The sequence below is a fragment of the Loxodonta africana genome, chromosome 22 (genome assembly GCF_030014295.1).
Source record: "Loxodonta africana isolate mLoxAfr1 chromosome 22, mLoxAfr1.hap2, whole genome shotgun sequence".
NCBI lineage: Eukaryota > Metazoa > Chordata > Mammalia > Proboscidea > Elephantidae > Loxodonta > Loxodonta africana.
In genome coordinates, this window is record NC_087363.1 from 22616344 (window position 1) to 22635471 (window position 19128).

The 19128-nt window shown below is 60.1% G+C and overlaps 2 protein-coding genes across 11 annotated transcripts; both read right to left on the reverse strand.

The window, feature by feature from the left end:
• Positions 1-15: 15 nt before the first annotated feature.
• LSMEM2 (leucine rich single-pass membrane protein 2) lies at positions 16-1525 on the reverse strand. Its single transcript, XM_023548110.2, has 4 exons — positions 1519-1525; positions 654-764; positions 381-566; positions 16-149 (listed from the first exon to the last, which is right to left on the reverse strand). The coding sequence occupies exons 2-4, from the start codon at positions 706-708 to the stop codon at positions 16-18; spliced, it is 375 nt and encodes a 124-aa protein (XP_023403878.2). The 5' UTR covers positions 709-764; positions 1519-1525.
• SEMA3B (semaphorin 3B) lies at positions 1441-18797 on the reverse strand. 10 transcript variants are annotated; one of them, XM_003410095.4, is made up of 18 exons: positions 14640-18796; positions 11052-14214; positions 10104-10261; positions 9909-9971; positions 9375-9494; positions 9195-9288; positions 8878-8997; positions 7815-7960; positions 7595-7706; positions 7438-7507; positions 7204-7348; positions 6487-6706; positions 6159-6250; positions 6036-6077; positions 5643-5800; positions 5494-5549; positions 5267-5406; positions 3951-4802 (listed from the first exon to the last, which is right to left on the reverse strand). In XM_003410095.4, exons 2-18 carry the CDS (start codon positions 11158-11160, stop codon positions 4401-4403), a joined length of 2247 nt encoding a protein of 748 aa, XP_003410143.2. In that variant the 5' UTR covers positions 11161-14214; positions 14640-18796; the 3' UTR covers positions 3951-4400. The 10 variants fall into 10 exon arrangements, with proteins under 10 accessions (XP_064130549.1, XP_003410143.2, XP_064130546.1 ...); XM_064274476.1 differs by having other exon boundaries at positions 11052-14218; XM_064274479.1 differs by lacking the exon at positions 3951-4802 and adding an exon at positions 1441-1616 and having other exon boundaries at positions 11052-18796.
• Between the last annotated feature and the right edge of the window lie 331 nt (positions 18798-19128).

The following is a 19128-nucleotide window of genomic DNA, read 5'->3' on the forward strand; positions in this document are numbered from 1 at the left end:
GGTCCAGGCAGCACCTCAGCTGGGTGCTCGGGCCTCACTCAAGTTGAGCCTTCGAAGCTGGCTGAGGCTGGCAAGCCGGAGTTTGAGTAGCGTCTCTTCTTGTGTCCGCAGTGTGTGCGCCAGGACACGCAGGGATTCACTCTGCAGCACTGAAGCAGGCAGGCAAGGGAGGTGGGGAGGTGGGTGTGTTGTCAGCCAGATACCACCCCTCAGCCCCTCCTGCCCCACCCAGCACCAGGGGTGCCCATGAACACTGCCCTACATCCTGTCCCTCTCACCCCCTGCTGCTATCTCTGGCTGCACTCTCCAACCACACAGAAAGGCCCCCCCATCCCACTGCCTTGCCCTCAGTTCCCACCAGCACCCCACACCATCCATACCACTCAGGTAGACGGCCAGGATGGCAAGCGCCAGACAGGTGAGCACCAGCAGTGTGAGCAGGAGCAGGAAGCCCCCACGGCCATACACAGGGCCACAGCCAGCCTGGGCGCACAATGACGGTGGCAAGACCCCCAGCAGTTCTTCCCACGGCTGTGCCTCCTCGGCCAGGTAGGGGCACAGTGAGCCTGTGGGGCAGGTGGGGTATCAGGAGGGCGGTGGGTGCACCTGCCTCTCCTCCTTCCCAGTACCTGCCCACACCCCTGCCCTCTCACCTCCGCTGTGTAGGTCGCTGATGGACTCCACCCGGTGCAGGCACACCTCCTGCATATGGTTGGGAGCCAGTGACGCCCTGCTCCTTGGGCTCAGTGTAGGCACCACGGTATCTGCAGGGGCAGTGTGTAGCAGCCTCAGCTAGCTGGTCACACCCTCCATCCTCCCCAGGCGGCCTCAGGAAGCAGGGACTATTGTAGGATGGGGACAGTGGGGCATTTGGCTCCAAATCACCTAAAACTGACTCAGGGGTAATCTTTGGTTTGGAGTCAGGGTGACCTCAGACCCCCGCTTAGGCCTGTTTGTGTGCACAGTGGCAAGGGTTGGGCTGGACTTGCCTGTGTTTGCTTCCTTCTCAGCTCAAGGACTTTCAGACTTCTTCTGCCTACTCGTCTCTAGTGAATAGTTTTTCAGCCTTGCAGGACTTTACCCACAGTGCGTGGAATTCAGTCCTGACTCTTCTGCTATTGAGTTTCCCTGCAAACCCTGTGAGTTAGCCATCAGGTCAGATCCAGGGCCTGGTCCCTGCTGTGCCCAGCACAGAAGCAGCCCCTCTCTAGCCTTTGCTGTGCCTTTCCCTCTTGGCCTTGGTTCTACGTTCTTCTAACATTCTCAGGATGATGCTCCTGTACTCGCGTGAACCCTGCTGTTTTCACTCAACAGCGTGGCAGGGGACCATCTTTATTACGAGACTGCTTCACGTGCTGCTGAGCTCTTTCGCAGGCATCCCTGTGAGGCTGCCTGGACATTTAGGTTGTTTCCAGTTCTTTCGGAAATAACCCCCAGAAGGACATCCATCATGGAGTATGAAGGTTTTTCTCAATTTCCTGATAGTCATTAAAGACAGATTCTCAGAAGTGAAATTACCAGATGAAAGAACAGGAATCTTTTTAAAGCTCTTATCAAATTGTCCTCCAGAATGGCCGTCCAACAGGGTACAACATCACCAGCATGAGACATCCCCACTGAAATAAAATATTTACATATACACATGTGTACATAGATAACATTTGCCAATTTGCGAGATGGGAAAGGGCTTTTCTTGACTGGTTTGATTTGGCTTTCTTTGCCTGGGGAGCTTGGCCATTAAATGCATGACTTCTGCTCGGGATTTATTCACAGCTACTGCACGTTTCATCTCTGAGGTCTGTGTACTGTTCTTGTGATTTTAACCCCACCCTGCCTCCAACAGATGTGTTTATGTTGTGATTTCTAAATATTTGATTCTGTTTTCTTCTGGCTGCTCTTTGACTTGGTTATTTTTATTATCTTGGCTCCTTAAGACCTCCAGATGCCCATCGGGAAGCTAGATGACAAAGTATATATGTGGGGGGCACACCTCCTGGCAGGGGCAAGGGTGGCAGGGAAAACTGTGGACCTGTCATTCTCAGGACAGTAACTTGACCCTCACGATTTGGTTGAAAATGTTCCCTGCATCCTATACTGTACCTGAAGCTAGCTGCATACGTGGGTCCCTGCTGCTAAGGCTCCTCTGAGCCTCAGTACCTCTCACATGCGGTAGAGCAGTTAGGTAAATGGCCACCATGATCTTGACTACCAGAATCAGTCTGAGCAGGCCAAGGGACCCTGACCCTCAGCTGTTGGGGATATTGAGGTCCAAGTTGGGGGAGGCCAGAGGCCTGTTTACTCCCAGTCCTCTGGCCTGGCAACTGCCCAGATGCCCACACGCCCTCTTGGGCACAGCCTGTAGCTGAACCACACCCAACTGGGCAGCTCCCCGCCACCTCCCCTGCTGTCCACAGCAAGGGGAAGTAAAGCCGGGGGGCCTGAGGTGAGGAGGGGTTTCAGGCAAGGCAGGCATCTCCATGCATAGGGAGCAGGTCTGTTTTCTCTGGAGTTGGGACAGGACGCTGACGACCAGCCAAAGCAGTGAGGTCAGGGGGCAGGTCTCTATGGTCCATGGGGTCACAGGTCTGGGATCATGCCCTCCCCTCATGGTCACCCTCTCCTACCTTCTTGGACCTCCTCGGGCATGGCAGGTGGCGGGTAGTGGGCAGTCGGGACCGGTGACAGCACCCAGTAGCAGAACTGGATGGAGGTAACAGTGGCTCCTGTGAGAGCCGGGGGAAGGCCTGGCCACCTCCCATTCTGGGCCTAAAATAGGTCTGAGCTCAGCCCACTGGGCTATATTTAGAGGGGGCAGCTCTCAGCCCTGGGAAGGGGCAGAGTGACCCACACGGGCCAGCCTGAACTGTCTACCCAAGTGCAGGCCTCCACTAGTGCATGTGCGCAGGGTCCTACTCAGGTGTTGTATTATCCCGTACATGCACGAGACTCTGGGTCTCCAGACCAGCCACCTCGGGCTCAGCCTCCAACAATGCCCCATGTGGCAGTCCAGACATGCAAGAATACCCCGTGCACCTCCACCCCAGCAGACCCCTCTACTGCCCCGCTGGCCTCTCCTCAAAGCAAACTGGTGCTGGGGGCAGTGGGCAGCCAGAGCTCATGCCATGAGGACTCAGGGCTCAGAGTACCACAAGGGAGCAGAAACACCCCGCCCCCCAATATAGGACTCTATGCTAGGCCAAGTGGTAAAAGTTATTACTAAGCTTATAACCTTGGGTAAAGGATTGCCCCTCTCTGACCTCGGTTTCCTCATCTGTAAAACGGGAATAACTGGTTCTTTCCTGGTAGGATCTACATGAAAACAGACATGGAACCCTATGTCTGAAGCGGGATGCACTTTAAATCCTCTAACCCTCCTCTCCACAAGCGCACACAGGTCACATGAGGTTATGTGAGGATACAGGCACCTACTTAGACTTGGAGCCTGAGGAAGTGATTCAGCTGTGGTCCCCATTATCTCCCCACCCTCTGTCATTGAACCCTGTGTCCCTCCTTCCCAAGTGGGGCACAGCAAGGCCATGGACTGTACCTCCTAAAATAATCCCCTATCTGTCACTCCATTATGTCACATTGACTGCCTTGATGTTCCTCAAAAATGGCAAGCTTGTTCCCACTTCAGGGCCTTTGCACTGGCTGTTCCCTCCTCCTGAAATGCTCTGCCTCCAATATTCCCATGGCTGACTCCTGCTCATTCAGCTCAAATGTCACCCCTTAGTGAGGCCTTCTGCTCACACTTACCCACATCACCCAGTTTTATTTTTTTCATAGCACTTGGCCCCTGAAATTATCCAGAATACCGTGCATGTCAGTATCCCCAAAGGCCCTACAAACCCCGCTTGGTTACATGGAAAACACCTTTGATCACCACGGCTTCCTTGGATAGGAAGGTGGGAAGATGCCCAAGGCCACATAGCAAGTCCTAGGACAGCGGCTGCCCACTGCTGCCGTTCCAGGTTCGGCTGATAATGTGTTTATTGTGTTACTTTAGTACAGTTGGCCTGCCCCACCCCTGCCCCCAGCAGTCTGGGCCGTTCACAGCTTCCTGCTTGTTGCCCCAGGTGGGGGTCTCTTCCCCAGAGTGGGCACTCCGGTCACCTCTCTGGCCCCGGTGGGTGCTCTGGAGCCCCACTTCTCTGGCCCCTCCCGACAGGCGGACCTGTGCGCTGGGCCTGGGCCGCCCCTCTCGGGGCTACATTCAAGGGTTATTTGTTAATAAATAAGCCAGTGCGGCTGCCCCTGGGCCAGGGCCTGTCAGCTGGTGTCTCCATCCGCCAGGGTCTGCTGTATGCCCGGCCCCACTCCTCCGTCTCCGCGTCCCAGGGTCTGTCCTCCCCTCTCCCGCCTGTTATCTCCCGTCCAGTCCCGGCATGGGGACAGCCTGGTCACCAGTGCACGGCACTGCGCGGGCCCCGATCAGCACGCGGCTCCGAGAAATGCGTCCGCCGATTGCGGCCCTTCCTCCGCGGTTCGGGAGGCGGGGGGCGCGGCGCGGGAAGCGGCCGACACATGCGCAGGGAGCTTGCGCCGCCGCCGCCGGGCTCCACCAGCTGCAGGAAGTCTCGGTACCAGAGCTTGGGGCTCTGCGGCGCGGCTGGCGCAGCCTCCTCAACCCGCGCCAGCCGCTCGGCCTGCCCGGCGTTCAGCACGTGCAGCGCCAGGCGACGCAGCGGCTGAGAAAAGCCGCGCTCGACCGCGGTGCACAGGTACACGCCTGAGTCCCCGCGCTGCAGCCTGCGCAGCAGCAGCCCCTGCCCGGTGTGCTGAACACGTCCTTCCGCTGGCACCTGCAGGCGGGGCCGGCGTGAGGCGGGGGCATCGGGGCCTGGAAGAGGGCTCTCCGGCCCAACCAAGGAACGGAGAGGCAAAGGGGCATCGGGAGCTAAGTGGGAAAAGGGGTGCTCTAGAGTCCACCCTTGAAGGTTGGATGCATCCGTGCCAGTGGTCTGCAAGTGAGTCCCGAAGGGGGCGGGGTTCACCTGAATGTGGGGGGCGGGCCGGAGAACTCAACGGGCGGGGCGGGGCGGGGCAGGGCGGGGCTTCTCCCGGATGTGGGGGAAGTCCGGAGCCTAAATTGTTGGGTGGGATGATACTTCATCTGGACGTGGGGTGCAAGTAAGGGACCAAACTGGAAGGGGTGAGTAAGGAGCCTGGTGGGGTGGGGCCTCACCTAGATGTGAGGGGTAGGCCAAGGGCCTCCTTAGCCACGGTGGGACAGAAGCCTGGTTGGGAGGGGCGGAGCGAGGCTCACCTGGGTTTGGGCCGGCTCCCCTGCGCGCTGGAAGGTCCAATTCACCCGCGCCTGCAGAGAGCGGGGCTCACATTCCAGGAAGGCGCTGTCGCCCTCCACGCCGAACACCTTCCGCTCCTGTAGCGTGGGGCGCGAAGAGTCTGGAGGCGAAGGGAATGTCAGATTCAGGCAGGGCGGGGCAGGGTGCGTCTTCGGAGCTGATGGGTGGAGGCTGCTGGGACACTCACCTCCGGAGCAGAGCGTGCTGGGGTCGCCATTCCTTACGTCTTGCCGCCGGAACCGCCTGAGAACATTGGAGCCTCAGTGAGCCTTTCCACCCTAGAGGTGAAAGACCCTCGTGCTTCTCCTCAGCGGCCCGCCCCCCAGCCCCGCCCACCTCTTGGAGCTGGGCTGGAAGCGCGTGCATGCGGCCCCGTCCCAGGCGCAGTAGGGGTCGCGCGCCAGGCAGCATTCGACGCAGGCGCGGCCATGGGCAGCGCAGCGGTGCAGCGCGATCTGGGTCACCCCGCTCCGTGAGGCTACGTACAGCTGGTGCTGGGGGACATAAGGGGCTTTAGGCTGACTGAGGGTGCCCTCGTGCCGACCTCCCAGCTGTCAGGGATCCCTTCTCCCACTTGACAGATGGGAACTCTGAGGTCTCATTCAGGCCACACGGTCTAGCCAAGGCAGAACCTATACTGGAACCCGAGGCTGCGAACTACCAAGGGGAACATGGCGCTCTAAGTATACACTCGGTCCATCCCACCCCTTCACTGTTCTGGTCACTCACCCTCTTGGAGGAGATCTGCATGCTGGTGACAGCGGCTGAGTCCTGAGAGGGAGGAATATGGGGGGGGGGGGTCAGGACTCAGTGGGGTAGGGGGAACCCCGGCAACCGGAGAAGCAGCCTCACCTCGAACACGTGCAGCTCCTCCAATAGCAGCCCCTCAGAGCTAGGACGGCTGCCTTTGGGGACAGAGATTACCTTCAGCACTGTGCCCGTGTCTGCAGGGATAAGAAGGGGTGAGTGCTCCTGCTGATGTTCCCTGACAGCCAGGGGTAGGGGTCTTCTTGACTTTGAGGCCTTCACCCTCACCAGGGTTGGGCCCATTGAGGGCAGAAGGAGGTGGTGGGAGCACAGCCCAGGCAGAGACTTGAAAACGGGACCGAACGGGGGTAACTTCTACTACCAGGCCAAGGAGCCTGCACGGGGCTCCATGGGTGGTCATGGGGAGACTCACCTGTGCCAATAAAGAGGACATCATATTGTCCGTCAGCAGCTGCTACTCTGTCAGCAACGATTTGGGTGAAAGTGTACCCAGCACCCACTTGTAGGAAAAGAGGGCGACTCCCGATGGGCAGAACTGAACTGTACATGAGGGGATGGTTCCGGGCAAACTGGATGACGTCGTCAGGGAAGTCCTTGGTGGAGCTGAAGGTGCCAAAGGTCTTGCTGGGGCACTAGGGAGGGGGCACAGCAGAGATGTGGGTGTGGGAGCCTAGTAGGCTGCCTTCCACTGGAGGCCTCTGGGAACCTGAGAGGCAGGAGACAGAGCCCTGCCCTGGGGATCTGAGAGGGGAGACCCAGTCTTGCCTTGGGGAGTCTGAGGGGGGAAACATAGCCTCCTTTGGGGAGCCCTGTCTCATGATAGTGACATTTTCCTACCCATAAAAACCAAAACCAAACCCAGGGTCATCCAGTCGATTCTGACTCATAGCGACCCTAGAGGACAGAGTAGAACTGCCCCGTAGAGTTTCCAAGGAGCGCCTGGCAGATTTGAGCTGGTGACTCTCTGCTTAGCAGCCTAGCACTTAACCACTAAGCCACCAGGGTTTCCCTTCCTACCCATAACAACAACAACAAAAAAGAAACCACATTCACCAAGAAGACCCCAGGCGGAGCTCTCCAGCCCTGAGGTTTTGACGTGGGTTCTGGAAGGAGTCCTGGGGCCACGCACCATGCCGGGCCGCGGGTAGGGGACGCGGCCCTGGTAAGACATCCACTGGTGCATTGGCCCCTCCTTATGTGCGAAGGGTCCCAGGAAAGCCCGACGCACGTCGTTCATGCTATACACGCATACTGCAGAGCCCTGGAAGACGCCGCTGCAGGTGAAGACAAGGGAGGAGTGAAGAAGTGACTTGGAGGCCCGGCCGGCCACCCTAGGGGTGTCCCGTTCCCTCCCGACCCTAACCTGGACGTTGAGAAGACGGCGTAGAGCAGCGGGCTCCAGCGGTCCCGGGATGGCAGCAGGAACACGTCCTCTGTAGGGAAGGAGCCTGACTGGGGGAGGAGCTCCTGGGGTGCACCCCAGCACCCCTCCCCACCTCAGCCCCCATCCCGGCTCTCACGGAGCTGGTCGAAGTGGGTGTCGCCCTCGACACCGGGCACCGAGCACACCAGCCGTGCCTTCAGGAAGGTCGTCCACTTGTTGACCAGGCTACGCTGGCCGCCCACGTCGTTCTGCGGGAGCGAAGACGGGGGTGGGGGGGCGGGGGGTGAGGGCTGAGCCCAGGAGGGCAAAAGGCCAGAACAGACTAGGTCGCCAGGCGTGGCTCGGTGACTCCTTACCCGGCAGATCTGGCCGACGCGAGATACTGACAGACGTCCCAGTGCCGGAGCCGCCTCCACCGCCAACTCACGGAAGAAGAAGTAGATCTTGTCGTCATCTGGGTTCTCACTCTCCGGGATCCAAAAGACTTTAACGAACTTGGGCTCTGGCCACAAGAGCAGGAGTCGCTGAATCAGAGGGGTCCTGGTTCTGTCAACCACCCACCCCACCCCCCTGCTGCGGGACTCACGGGCTTCTTCCCCTCCCCCAGCGCGGCCCGGAGCCCCCGGAATAGCGTGGGACAGACAACCCAGCCCCCAGGACTGAGTTCAGTTGGGGCTCGCAATGCGCGGACCAAATCCAAAGGGGCAGGGCTTGCGAAACAAGGAGCGTCCACAAGAGGGCAGCAGAGACCATGGCTATCTGGGCTCCGGGAAAGGAAACCGGAGAGACCTCCGACCTTTCCCCTCACTCTCAGGCCAGTGAATCAGGAAGATAGGGAATCTAGTTTCTCCTTCACTAGTGAATCCTTCTTCCTACCAGGAAGCAGATGCTCCACTCCGCCGCAAAGCGGACCCCTGGGTCCCATTGCTCTTAGCATAAACTACCCTTTCTCCTGACAATTCTAGCCTTTTACTACTGTTTCCTCCATGAGTCTGTTCCTTGGCATGTTTCTGCCTCAGGGCATTTGCACCGGCTTTTCCCTCTGCCTGATATGCTGTTCCCTCAATCCTGCTGGCTGACCCTCTTTTGCTTTGAGAATTAGTTCATATCTCCCTTCAACAGAGTGGACTCTTTCCCCCTCCACCCAGTCTCTTTTTCCTTGCTCTCTATTCTGTCCTTGGCCCCGTGGCCACTGGAATCTTATCATGTATTTCTTCTTCAGTCTGTGAACTCAAAGAGGGCACCGGCCATACCTGTCTTGTCTGCCGCATGTCCCCAGCACCTGGCACTGGGCCTGGCACACAGTAGGTGCTCAGTGAGACCCGGCTCCGCCCACTGCTTACTCACTTCATGGGCCTTGCTTGGAATCCGCCCTGTGGGGGATGAGGCCCCTTCCTTCCTGGCCCACCAGCCTCTCACCGTTGAGCCATCGGGAGTCATGTGGCTCTGTGCGGAGACTCGGCCGCCGGCCCAGGCTGCGGAAGATGGTAAAGTCCCGGCCCATGAGGTCTGCGGCCACCCCCGAATACAGCTCCTCCCCTGTGGACAGGGCAAGGGCTGCTCAGCCAGGCCGAGGGCACTTGGAGTGGGAGGGCCTGGGCAGTTCCTGGGGCTCTAGTGAAGTCACGAGGCTATGGGAGATCCCCAGGGCTTTAGGAGGGTCCTGGGACTTTATGACATTCTAGAGTCTCTGAGGGTTCCAGGAGCTCTGTTGGGGTCTCAGCCTTTGGACTCACCCACCAGCACGGAGGCAGCCCGATGCCTGGGGTCATAAGGACTCTTCCCCTTGCCGTCCTCTAGGCTTCGAAGGTCCAACCGAAGCATGGGCTCCTGGGAGGCGGGGGGTGGGGGGCGATTGCTACTGCCAGGCCCTTCCTTACCTCCTGCCCCCCTTCTCTGCCTAGGTCTGGCCTTACCTCCAGCCGGTGGCCCACCTCCACAAATGCACAGGTCGGGTGGAAGGCCCCGGTGCCGCAGGCCAGCAGGTGTGTGTGGTTGTAGACATGCAGCAGCTTCACGAAGTTCATGCACTCGGTCTAGTGGGCAGGCAGGGGCTGTGAGGCCTCCTCCCTCCCTCAAGAGGTCCCAGCTCACCAGTGGCACCCATGCCCCTTCCTCTCTTCTACATCAGCCTATGCACGAACCAGTATTGGTCACAGGGACCCAGGTGCCCTCAGTGATCAGTCCAGCCTACCCCTCACCAGGGTGGTACACAGGGAATCATAGGCCTGCACAGCCCCCGCCCCCATGACTCAGAGGCCTCCAAGAAGAATCACATGGGCCCCCACCCTGACTCACCACCTCGAGACCTCAGCCACCTCGACCCCTCTGCCCTCATCCCAGTCAGAACAGGCAGGCCTCTGTCTTAGCACTGCCCATCTATGGGGTGAGGGGCTGACCCTCCCCACTCACCACCCCCCCTCCCCGCGCCGCAGGCAGCCAGCACTCACACCAATGTCCTTCCCTGCCCAGTTGCATTCCTCTCGCCATTCTACGGGGGCCGGCCAGGCCAGCTATGGAGGGAGGGGAGCCAAGTCAGGGTCTCTCCACTCGGGTCACATCCCCCCTGGGTCTCTCCAGGCTGTCTGCCACGGGGTCCCTGGGCTCTTTCCCTGGACAGCACGGAGGCTGGGGGGCCCTGGCACCTTCTTGGCCCGCTTGCTGATGTTGTCCAGGCTGAGGGAAGCCACGTGGTTCTCAGCACCCACAAACAGGCGTCCGCGCTCCTCATCCACTAGCAGCGCTTCATAGCAGCAGGTCCGCCCCAGCTGGAAGGTCCGTAGACCATGGCCGGCCTGAAGCTCTGCAGGGTGGGGCATCACTGAGGACTCTGCAGCCCTTCTGGAAGCCTCCCCCAGGCCCTGGCTGGGTGTCTCTCTCACAGGCCAGGGTTGTACATGTGACCTGGCTCACACACATGTGAGTTTACACATGTGTGAGTTTACAAACGCAAAGACGTGCCCACCCAGGTGGATGTGAGTAGCTGCTGGGGTGGGCAGCGCAGCCCCCCTGGAAGGGGAAGCAAGTTGAGCTTGGGCATGCAGGAGCAAGCAGAGTCTCGGGGTGGACATACTGGGAGGCCAGGCTTGTGGACGCCAGGGTTCTGGGGGAGGCTGGGCATGCAGGGACAGCCAGAACCCCAACCTCAAAGTCAAACTGAGGGTTCCCTCCCTGCCACCCCACCAACAGCCTGTGCCCAGCAGAACTGCCTGCCAGATGCCTCTGTCTTGCCTCGGAGCCACCCTCCTGTGCAGTGGGGAGTGAGAAGGGGCTCTGGTGGCTTCTGTGGCAGGGGCATGGTCTGCTTGGGGGTGGGGGATGGATCAGAGACACAGTCTGTTGCCATGGGGACAGGAAGGGTCTTACTAGGAAAGCATGAGTAGAATGTGGGCAGAGAGGTCGGGGGCGAGACCAGGACAGGGTTAACTGGAGATGACCTGAGTCCCCGTACACCAGCCTGGAACCGCCATCTGGTGACAGGCGCACAAAGGAGGCAACAGCAAGCACGGCACCCCCCCCCCACCCCACACTCCAAGTGGGTCCCCTTCCTACCCTACCTAAACCCAGCCCCCCCGCCCGCCAGGTGCACCTACCTTGGAAGGACAGCCTCAGGCGTGGGGGGCTGGGGGCAGCACCCCCCAGTGCCGCGGCCCAGAGCAGGGCCAAGCCTGGGATCATGGCGGCGGCCGCAGGCTGCCCCATCCCGGTGGCGGCTCAAGGCACTCAGGGTTCAGCGGGCCTGTGTGGAGAAGCCTTGAGCCGCCTGGACTCTGCCCCGGGATCTGGAAGAGAAGGAGTCGGCAGCGAGGGGGGAGTCCCCAGGGATCAGATTACAGCCCCTAGGCGCACGCGGCTGGGGGGTCGCATTCCACTTCCGAGCCCTCCCCTAGGAGGGTGCACTGCCTGGCCACAATCACAGACACACCCACACTGGGCGCACCCTCGAGGTCACCCCCGCACAGGCAGGCACCCGCCCCACCACGTCACCCTCCCCAGTCACGCTTTCCCCGTACACACATGCACAAACATTAATTCAAAAACACTGCACACTTACTTCATGCCAGCCTGGGTCTAGGGGTGGGGACACTGGGGGACACAGACAAGGACCCCGTGAGGGAGGTGGCAGAGTGCCAACAAGGGCTTAGATTGTGAGGTCATTGCAGAGGCGCCAAATGCAATGAGCAAAACACTGAGAGGAGGGGGTCAGGCCTCTAGGAAGGAGCTGTGCAGGCACCTTTGGGTCTGGGGCCAGGGTGTGGGTGCCTGTGAGTGTGAATGTGTTTCTGCGTGTCCCTTGTGTATCTGTATGTGCACGCGCGTGCACATGTAGTGTGTATACATGCATACATGTATGCATGCGTATATGCGTACTGTTTGGTGAGTATGTGTTGTATGTACACAGGTGTGCAAATATGTGTGCACGTTCACATGTGTGGCACATGCATGTCTAGGTAGTGTGTATACCTGTGTGCACTGTGTGATACATGTACGTTGTGTTACGTAGTGTGTACACAGATACATGCCAAGCAGATGTGCATGCATGTGTATGCATGTCTGGAGGCATGCAGGTGAGCAAATACAACTGCAGCACCATCAGCCACTCCCTTCAACTCTGAGACGCTGGTGAAACCCATTTCTCAGAGGGAGACCTGATACCCAGGAGACCAGGAGCCTGGGTCCCTGGGGCTGACCAGAAGCCTGGGCCTCCCTCTGACTTGGGGCTGCTGCCACAGCCTGACTCAGCCCAGAGGCCCGCACTTGACCTCTCCCTCTCTGTACCCCAGAGGGAGTGAAAGGGGCTGACCACACGGTAGAGATTCTGTGAGGTCAGGTCTCAGAACCAAGAGGAACTGAGTGAGTGGGGAGAGCCCTTGAGTGGGGAAAGCGAAGGGCCCAAGGTGGTCTCTCATCCCTCATCTCAGTTAAACTGCCCCTCCCTCCCATCTCAGAGCCTCCAGTCTCCCTAAGCCTCTCCCTCCCCTTGTGCTGCTCCCCTTCCTTAGCCTCTCCTGAGGTTTCACCATCCCTGAGCCCGAGCCCTTCCCTGGACCCCTCAGATGGCTGCAATGCCCACCCTCCTTCCTAAAAGCTGCCACGGCAGGTGCCGGGCAAAGGAGCTATGGGGTGGGGCAAGGTCCTGGGGTAGGATCTAGCAAGGGGCGTAGCTGCTGGGGCAGGTCCCAGATCCCTCCACCCACATCCCTGCCCAGCTCTGGGGTCCCTTGCAGGCCAAGACCTCCACCTCCCTCCTTCCCTCCGCTGACACTTGCCGCTGCCTCTTCCAGGCCCTGTGAGGTCTGCAACGCTGAGAGAAATCCTCGACCTCCGGCAGCAGCGTCCACACCAGCCCCTTCCTGCTCCGGGAAAGGGGAGAAGCCTAGGGGCCGCAGGGCACCCTTCAACGGCTCCTTTAAGGCGTAGCCCCCGCCCACACCAGCCCAGCTGCCACCGCTCCACACGCCATAAAGTTTACGGGGCGGATCGGGTGACCGGGCAGGCGGGACTGGCTAGAGACGGTAGAGCGAAGCCAGCGGGCACACAGGAAGGGTCGAGTAGAGATGACCCCTCCCCCGCCAGGCCTCAAGAAGGAAGGGTGCCCTGCGAGCAGTCCCGGAAGAGGGGTGGCCGGTCACGGCAAAGGAGAAAGAAGCAACAGAGATCCCCCAGCCCCAGATGGCTCTGCACAGCAGGAAGAGAGTGCAGCCCGGTATGGGGCTGCCCCAGGGACTCCAGCTCCTCACCTGTCCCTCAGAAGCTGGGGAGCTGAGGGCAGGGGTAATAGGGTGCAGCTGCCACCTCAGCTCCTAGGAGCCGCTGAGATGGGATGGGACAGCTGGGGGCCCAGGAGGGGGTGGTTCTTAACTGGAGGGCTGATGGCCCCCAGGACCCCAGCTCCAGTCCTTCCTCACCACTTAGACCACTTCTCAGCGCTTCTGCAGCCGAGCCACAGAGGTGGGGGGGAGGGCGGGAGGGGCAGGGGGGTGGGGAGGACAGAAGGGAGGGCCAGAGAGGGGCAGGCCAAGAAAGAGGCCTGGCAGAGCTCACTTCTGCACTGCAGGGTGTGGGCCCACTGAGAGGTCTCCATCCTAGGCTGAAGGTGGGGGAAATTGCCCCCACCAAGCACAGAGCCAGGAACCAGAGGCGGCTGTACAGACAGGACTTTGGCACTTCAGTTGGGAAGGGACTGGGGTCTTGTGCTGAAGTTGGCTCTGGAGGACACACCCTATTTGGGCTGTGAGGGGTACTTCTTTGGAGAGACTGATGTTGATGGTGGCAGAGTGGGACCTCAGGTCCACCTGGGTGAACATGCAAGGGCTTCAACCCCTAAATGTCCCCAAAAGGCATCTCCAGCCACCTCCCCAAGGCAGATCAACAGCTCCCTCCTCGGGATCAGCGAGGCCCTGTCTTAAAAGAGCACAGTTCTGTTGTCCACCCCCTGGGTGCCATCCAGCCAGGCAGGGACAGGGCTGGGGGAAGACTCAACTTCAAGCCCCCTAGAGCAGAAGAGTCTGCTGCACCCAGCCAGGGCAGGGTCATGCCCAACCACCCCTCTGTCCAGAACCTCAGGACCTGGTGTTCCTGGGCTGGCCTGGGTGCCTGGCTCTGAGGAGCAGGAAAAGGGCCAGCAGGGGGGGCCAGGGGCCTTTAGGAGGGGGAGCAGAGGGAAACACTCCTGCCTGAGCTCTGGTCTTCCAGGATGCGGCCTCTCCTTACTTCAGGCTAGCTGTCTCTTGGACCTGGGCAGCCTCGCCTGGCCTGGCTCCACGCAAACAAACAAAATTCTTCAGCTGTTTACAAGTTTCCACCCAAGCAGCCAAGATCAGCAAGTGCCTTCTGAAGCTTCTGCCCACCCTACTGTGTCCCCTGCTTGCCCCCACTTCCTTCAGTTCTGCAGGCCCAGGGTCCCAGCCTCTGTTTAGTCACCACCACCACCCCAGCGCTGAGTCTATACTGAGAAATGGGATCAGGATCCCCCACCGTCTTTCCAACCCCCTGGGACTCAATCCCCAGCCAGATGGACTGAGTCTCCCCTGGCCCACCTGAGCCCTGCACACTGCCCTCCCTCCTCTAGATGTGTCTTTCCCCAGATATGGGAACGCAGGTTGTCCCTGTCCCTACGAGGTCTCCTTTCTGCTCCCCAGTCCCAGGTCCAGGCCCTGACACGCAACTGTATGCCATACCATGGGTGAGGGCCTTTATACAGACAGTACTCCAGGAACGGGGTCATTGGCTGTGGGTCACACTGGAGCTGTGGAAGTCCCTGAGGATTCTGGAATTAGGCAGCCTGGGCCTGTGTCTCAACAAAATGGGACAAACCAGGAGGAGACAGCTGGGGTCCCTACTCCTGCCTGTACCCCACCCTAGAGCCACCCTAGTCTCCTGGACCGCAACCTTTTGCCGGGGCATCCGTGGGCAGTCTATTGGTTTTTCCTTTTGGAAATAACTGAATTGCTATACCAAGCCCCAGAACCTGATTCCCCACCCCCCCAACCCTCATCCAGCTGATCTGCCCCTCATACCCTGCTTGGACTCTGGGCGGTGCAGCTGGGGCAGAACACCCATCTGAGGAAGGCTGCACCAGCTCTCTAAGTTCCCAGCCTATGCTGGATTGGGCCTTTGGCTTCCCACTCACACCTGCTTTAACCATTAAGGCTGGTGGCTCCAACATCACATCACATTTCCCTGTTCTGGCCACGTGGGCACCAGGACATGCTACCCTGAGGACTAAGGGTTGGTGAAGGGGTAGGGAGCAGGCCCTGGAGAGTTCCCAGTCACCCCCAGGCATCACCTGAGATCTAACTTCCCTGACTCTCTACTACCCACTCTGGGGATGGGGGGGTCTCCTGGGGAAGGATCTGTCTGGGCGCTTCCCCCACCCACCTCTAGCCTGGTCTCCACATCTCCAGAGGACCCTTAGCCAACGTTTTTGGAAAGATCAGCCCCTCTTCTCCTTGCCTGCTCCCCTTCCCTTCTGAGAGCCCTGTCTGAGCTGAGGTGGAGGAGCTGCGGGAGGGGCCACCAGGAACCCAGGGCCTCTGGTTGCGGCCCTCCACCAACCCCACTCCACCCCTCCCCTCCGCCTCCTGCACATTCCTCTCGGGCTGAGGTCAGCCCCTCTGGGAGTGGGGAGCCCCCCCAACCAGCCACATCACAGCTCTTCACTCACTTCTGTTTTCTTCATTGTCCAGCAGGGTGGGGCGGGGGTGGGGGTGGGGGCAGGGCCTTCCTGTCCTGAGCCTGCCCCAGAGAGTAGGGTGCCAGGAATGCTGCAAAAGGGGATTCGGGCAGGCCCTCTACAGCCATTAACATACATTAACATAAAGTCTGCATTCCCTTCATCTGCTGAGAAAGGGTCTCCCTGGAGTGCTGGTTGGGGGGGCTCTGAAAGGCTTCGGAGGTGGTGGAGGTGCCTGGAGCCTGTCCCAGGGATCACCCCCCCACCCCCACCCCGTTGGCTGCCCAGGGAGGGGCAGGGCTGAATCCTGACACTGCTGCTCACCAGCAGTCCCTGGGAGAGACTAACCCTCTCAGACCCTCTCTTCACTTTTCCTATAGCATTTCAGTGGGCAGATCTGGCACAAGGTGGGGGCGCCCCAGGTGGGCACTCTTGTTGCCTCCTCAGCTCTGGGCAGCCTGAGACATCCAGGCCTACGAGAGCCTCATGAGAGACCCTTCACTGTGGCCTCTTCCATCCCAGTTTGAAGCCTGACCCCTTTACCCTGCCCCTAGGCTGTGTCCCTGTGGCCTTCCAGCCACTCCTCTTCCCCATGCCTCCATTCTGTATTCCCCACCCCTCCATCCCCTGACTCAGAGAGGGCACTGAAGCCCAACATTCACACCACCCCTCCCCAGCTCAGCTGGACCACCACCCTCCTCATCCCATTTCTGGAATGCATCAGCTCTGTCTTCGCCAGGACTTTGCTTGGGATTGGTCTCCAGTTGGAAGGCCCTTCCCTCTGCCACCTGCTGAACTCCTCCTCATCATCCTCTATCCATCTTGGGCATCACGCTTTCTCTGTGAAGCCCCAGAGCTCTCTAGCAGCAGGTTCAAGCCCCTCTGCAGGGCTCTGGATTCCTCTCTGTGTGTGGGGAGGGCAGCAGGAGCTATCATCACCTGGGGGCCCCCAGGACCCGGCAGAGGACAGGCACAGGGAAGCAGAAGATGCCATTCCTGCAGGAAGGTCTTCCACTTTTCTGGGCCTGCTGAGCCTGGGTGGGGACCAATGGGGCAGGGATACCTCAGGCCCCTCCCTGACCCTGCCCCAGTTCCCCAGGCCTTGGCTCCTTCCACCCAGTGAGGTCAGAGAGCAGAGATGTTGGGAGGGGATGTCAAACTATGATTTTTCTCCCAACCGATATCACCTGCAGCTGTGTCTCCTGCAAAGGGAGAAACCAAGGCAGGGAGGAACAGTTGCTCTGAACCCAGGGACAGGGGTCCATGGCTTTGACCCTTGGACATTGGTGTCCATCATTATGTGACTGAGGAGCTGAATGGTCAGCAGGCATGGACACACTTGCTGTCACAGTGCTGTACACATACCCCAGCTGGCTAAAGGCCCTCTCTGGGTGGATGATGGCTGCCTTCCCTTCTGGGGGCCTGAGACAGGGGTGGGGGAATGCAGATCCTCATGGCAGGGATGAGGGCCCCTAGTATCTCTTTTAGAGCAGTAGATGCAGGGACTGTTTGGGAGTGGGCCTGGACCCAGACCTCAGTGAGAAGCTACGGTCCTGTCCCTACCCTCTCCCTGACTCCCAGGGCTGCCAGGACCTGGCTGACCATGCCCCAGCTAGGTGGTTGGAGTCAGAGCATGTGTTCTCCAGCCTTGGTGGTGGACTTGGCCCTTTGGGTTTGGGGGGAGGGGGAATGACTCCGAGGGCACCCATGGGGAGTGGGAGGCTTTCCTGACTTCAGGCATAGCCATGGAGCAGCCCTGGAACATGGTGAGGGGTTCTGAGGCTTGCAGCCCCTGCAGCTTCAGAGGCCCTAGCTCTAACCCTGGGGAAGCTCTCCTCCTCATTCTGTACCTGCCATCATGGGCCACCATCCACCTGCTAAATGGGGATCTGGGCCTGGGGAGATGGGGGAGAGGCTGCCTGCCTGCCTGGCTCCTCCCCAGAGCATCTTTCCACACCCTCCTGTCTTCAGGCCTCTCTGACCCCCAGAGCTTGTCTCTTTCTCTCTCCCCAGCTATCCCTGCACTCCCCAAATGGGTTAAAAATACCAAGGCTGCCACCACATCAGTAGCCTGAGCAACTATTTCGAGTGGGGCGGGCCTTCTCAAAGGTGGATCAAACTCACGGCAGTCCCCACAGCTGGAAAGAGCCCACCCTACACTGTGACGTTTAGGCTTGTTCTGGGAGCAGGAGCATGGGTCCCTGCCGGGCTCTGTCTGTCCCGCTAAGGGTTCTGGGCCTCAAAACTGCAGCTGCCCATGTGTGGGAATTTCTCAGGCCTGGAGAGTTCTGGGGAACACAGGAGCAGGGAGCCTTGAATCCCTGGCTCACTTCACTCAGCTGCTCTTAGGGATAAGAGATGGCTAAGGTCCAGCCAGGGCCATCTCCAGACAGGGGGAGATCCCTAGGAGCTGACCTCATGGAGTCCTTCCAGCTGGGGTGCAGGACACCTGGGCAGCCCTTCCCTGCCTGCCGCCACCCCCCACCCCCATGACTGGGAATTTCCCAACCACCAAGGACAAGGCTGAATTGAGGGGCCACCCCCACCAGTGCTGGGACAATGGAGCCTTATGCCCTTAAAATCTGAGCGTGGGGGTAGGAGGGCTAAAGGCAGGTGGGGGCCTAGTCATCTGTGCCTGCACCCAGGGAAGCCGTGTTTGCCAGGCCCCACCCAGGCCCACTGCCCAGCCAGTTGTTATAAGGGGAATTCTGGCCAGAGCCTTACATGGCCCACCAGTGGAGGGAGGTACTGGGTGTGCCTGGCGGACAACGCCAAGTCCTCAATGGTCCTTCTGTGCAGAAATCCCTGCCAGGAGGGAAGGAAAGGACCATCTCCGGCTCTCTTCCTGCTGGGCAGGCATCAAGGCACCCGAGCGCCCTCCAGCACCTCTGGGGCTCAGCAGAGTCCGGGCCAGAGCCGCTGAAGGAAGGGGAGGATCCTGTTCTCCTGCCAGTCGGCCCTCGGAGGCACGGGTAGTAGGAAGGGCCCTAGGAACTGGGGTGGAGACGGGTACTGGGGGGCGTTGATCTCCTTCCGACTGTGCGGCTGCTGCCTCTCATCTCCTGCCAACGCTCGGGCCCGAGGCCACCGGGGACTGGCAGGTGTGCGGGGGCGGAGTTCCAGGTCCCCGGCACTACCCCTCCCTCACCCCGCCCTCTTCGCCTCCGCGGCGCCGACCGCAGCCGGCCCCCAGCCCAGGCTGCTTTGTCCCGCTGAGGGCGCGGAGCCGCCGCCGCCCCACAAAGCTGCTTTTGTGCCCCGCGGCCTCCAAGGGACCCGGTGACGTCAGCCTCCGTGACCGGCCCGCGGGACCAAGCGCGGGCCGCCGCGCCCCCTGGCGGCGGGTTGCGGAGGAGCTGGCCTTGGAGCACCGCCCAGTCGGGGCTTGACGTTTGTTTGACAGGGTCCTCTTCAAATCGCCACTGTCCCCCAGTGCCCATGGGAGAAGGTCCATGGCACTTGCCCGGCACTCAGTGGTCACCCCACTGGCACCT